Raw genomic sequence first — 2,765 nt, 5'->3', positions numbered from 1 at the left:
ACAAAGAAGGTGGTGATGATTTCATGGAGGCAGTAGCGAAGCTGCTGGTGAAAACCGCTGTTCTCTGCACAAGATACGACCCAGACAGACGTCCAAGGATGGCGGATGTTGTGATGATGTTAGAATTAGTTTAGGGTGTGGTTCAGAGTTCCGAAGAGCAGTTCGGCATCAGAAGAACTAAGTGTTCAGCCAAGATGATCATACAATATAGATCCCGAAAAGGCAAATCTTGAATGATGATAATACCAAGATTGACTCATTTATTTATTGTATTTTACTAAACAGGGACATTCGAATAGGTCAATATCAAATAACTTGAATAATCACACCATTGTTCTTATTCAAGCCTACAACACTACCACAGTCATTCAATTAATTTCTCAACATGTGTTATGTTGAGTTGCAGCGTCTGTAGATATCTTAACACCGAAGATTAGGTCCCGGATTAACCCGTAACTGCCTACAGTAATCTTCATAGTACTTGACTCGAGAGCTCACTTGCGCAGTCCTCTTCCCGTCACATTCAGCGCTATTAATAGCACGGATCGTGGCACCAAAGCCCTTGCCCGATACGAAAAGGCCGTGGCAGTTTTCCATCCAAAACCATACAGAAGCCTTGATCGATATAAAGGCATTTGTGGCAACGAGCTCGGGGTTTTTTAGTACATTGAACCCTATGGCGCGACCGGCTGCGCCATAGTTGTAGTTCCACGTCAGCTTTAACGGTCCCCGACCGTAGTACTGCTTGTTGGCCGCACACGGCCATTTTGAATATGTTAGGTCGCAATAGGGCTTCGATCGCCCCCCATTCTCTTCAATAAAGCACAAACCTAATTTGAAAGGGAAATATGTCAGTATTTAATAGTGGGCCTAGTGGTATATGAATTAGTTGGAGAGAACTTTCTATAAATGGAAATGAGCTATTTTTTGGGATGGACGGAAAATGAAAGTGTCCCTATTTTTATAAGACAGAAGGAGCATGAAAATAAATGATGTGTGAGTGTTGTAAAAAGCTTACTTCCCGTCTCATGCGCGACGTGGGCGAAGAAGGCCGCGATTTCCCGCTTGGAGTCGTCGAAGGATCCAATAGTCCCGAAGGTGGGATAAGAGGCCATCGCGAGGAGAAACCTCGCGCGGCTGTAGAATCCCTTCCCAGGGCAGCCGCGCGGGCGCTGACGCGCGAGGATCCCGTTGAAGAAAGCGTTGGTGACAACATCACCAACTTTGACATTGTTGCGGCCCTTGCACGGCCCGGCCCAGCAGTTGGTGCCGCAGTGGGCGTCGTCGGTGCCGCAGAAGCCGAATTTGCTGCAGCACTCGCTCCTCTTGCACCCGCACTTCTGCCCGGAAACGGAGCCCAGGGCAAGGCAGAAGAGGGTGAAGAGAGTGAGGAGGTTTTTCATATTTGGGTTTGTGGTGTGGAGAGACTTAGAAGGGAAGTGATGACTTTTTATTGTGTGTATGTATGTGTGCACCTCAACTTATTTGGTATGAAGATTATAGCGAAATAGACTTTAATTTCTTTGTCAAGGCGCGAAATCATATTTTATTTTTTAATCATTTTTATTGGGTTATTTATGTTATTGTATGTCGTAAAGTTAAAACAGTCTTACTAATTAGGAAGTGATTGATATATGTGCCTCAGAATCTCTATCTTTTTTTGCGAATTTCAATTTCCTAATTGAATTTATAATTGTTAACCTAGATTCCATGATTAGGAATAGTGATGGAGTATCTCTTGACCTACTTAGTACTAATGCTTTTCTAAATAAAAAAAATTAAAATCTAGTTACATAAATTTACAAAAATTGGCAAATACAAAGTTTTCTTGATATTTATACTATACAAAAAATATGAATAAAATAGAAATATACTAGCCATAGGATTAAAGCTAAGAAATAGAACAAACTCGTGATTATGTATTAAATAATACTAATATATTTACAAAATTATACTCCCATGTCCCATAAAGATAGATTATTTTTGAAACGGCATTGGTTTAATTTAATATGCAATTGGGAAGTAAGAAAGGATTTCAATGAAGAATTGTTGAAATATAGTTAGTAGAAAATGAGGTTCGCCTCATTAGAACGAGAAAATTTTCTAAAATAGAAGTTGATATTTTTATGTGATGGACCAAAATAAAATAAAGTAATAGTCTATTTTTATGGGATGGTATTATACTCCCTCTGTCCCTCTGTAGTTGAGTCATATTCCTTTTTGGGTTATCCCACTGTAGCTGAGTTGTTTCCCTTTTTTTGGTAAAAAGCAACAATTTTATTCTCTCTGCATCTCTCTACCTTTTTCTTTTTCTACTTTATTATTCATTTACTTAACTCATTTAACACAACTTTTTTTAAATTTCGTGCCGAAAAGAAACGCCTCTACTACAGAGGGACGGAGGGAGTACTTTTTAACTATGAACAAAATACTTCTAGAAAATTTTCAAACAGTTAGAGCCCCCTCACCAGACCACGTAGTTTTGCCTTTGCACTTTTTCTTTTTATTTAGCCTCTGCTCTTTTTTCTTTTTATTTAGGATGATCAATAATTATTTTTCATTTATTTTTTTAGTAACTTGAAACCTTCTATTTATTGTATGAAGGAGAAGGTTTTTACAAAATAAGTTAAGTTCACTTCATCACCTCGCCTCTATTATTTTAAAGAGATTCCCATCAACCCCATGGTGACTCAAACGGTCAAACCCCATTCTATTGGTTGGAGAGAGAGCGTGAATCCTGATTAAGAGTATATAATCTATTTATC

The 2,765-nt window shown here is 38.8% G+C and overlaps 1 protein-coding gene across 1 annotated transcript; it reads right to left on the bottom strand.

Moving 5' to 3' along the window:
* Nucleotides 1-234: 234 nt before the first annotated feature.
* Nucleotides 235-1,458, bottom strand: LOC121763300 (endochitinase A-like). The gene is made up of 2 exons (XM_042159298.1): nucleotides 1,019-1,458; nucleotides 235-830 (listed from the first exon to the last, which is right to left on the bottom strand). The coding sequence occupies exons 1-2, from the start codon at nucleotides 1,401-1,403 to the stop codon at nucleotides 421-423; spliced, it is 795 nt and encodes a 264-aa protein (XP_042015232.1). The 5' UTR covers nucleotides 1,404-1,458; the 3' UTR covers nucleotides 235-420.
* Between the last annotated feature and the right edge of the window lie 1,307 nt (nucleotides 1,459-2,765).

This window comes from Salvia splendens, chromosome 2 (assembly GCF_004379255.2).
Source record: "Salvia splendens isolate huo1 chromosome 2, SspV2, whole genome shotgun sequence".
NCBI lineage: Eukaryota > Viridiplantae > Streptophyta > Magnoliopsida > Lamiales > Lamiaceae > Salvia > Salvia splendens.
Note: the sequence above shows the minus strand (reverse complement) of the source record. Positions and strands in the feature narration are given on the sequence as shown.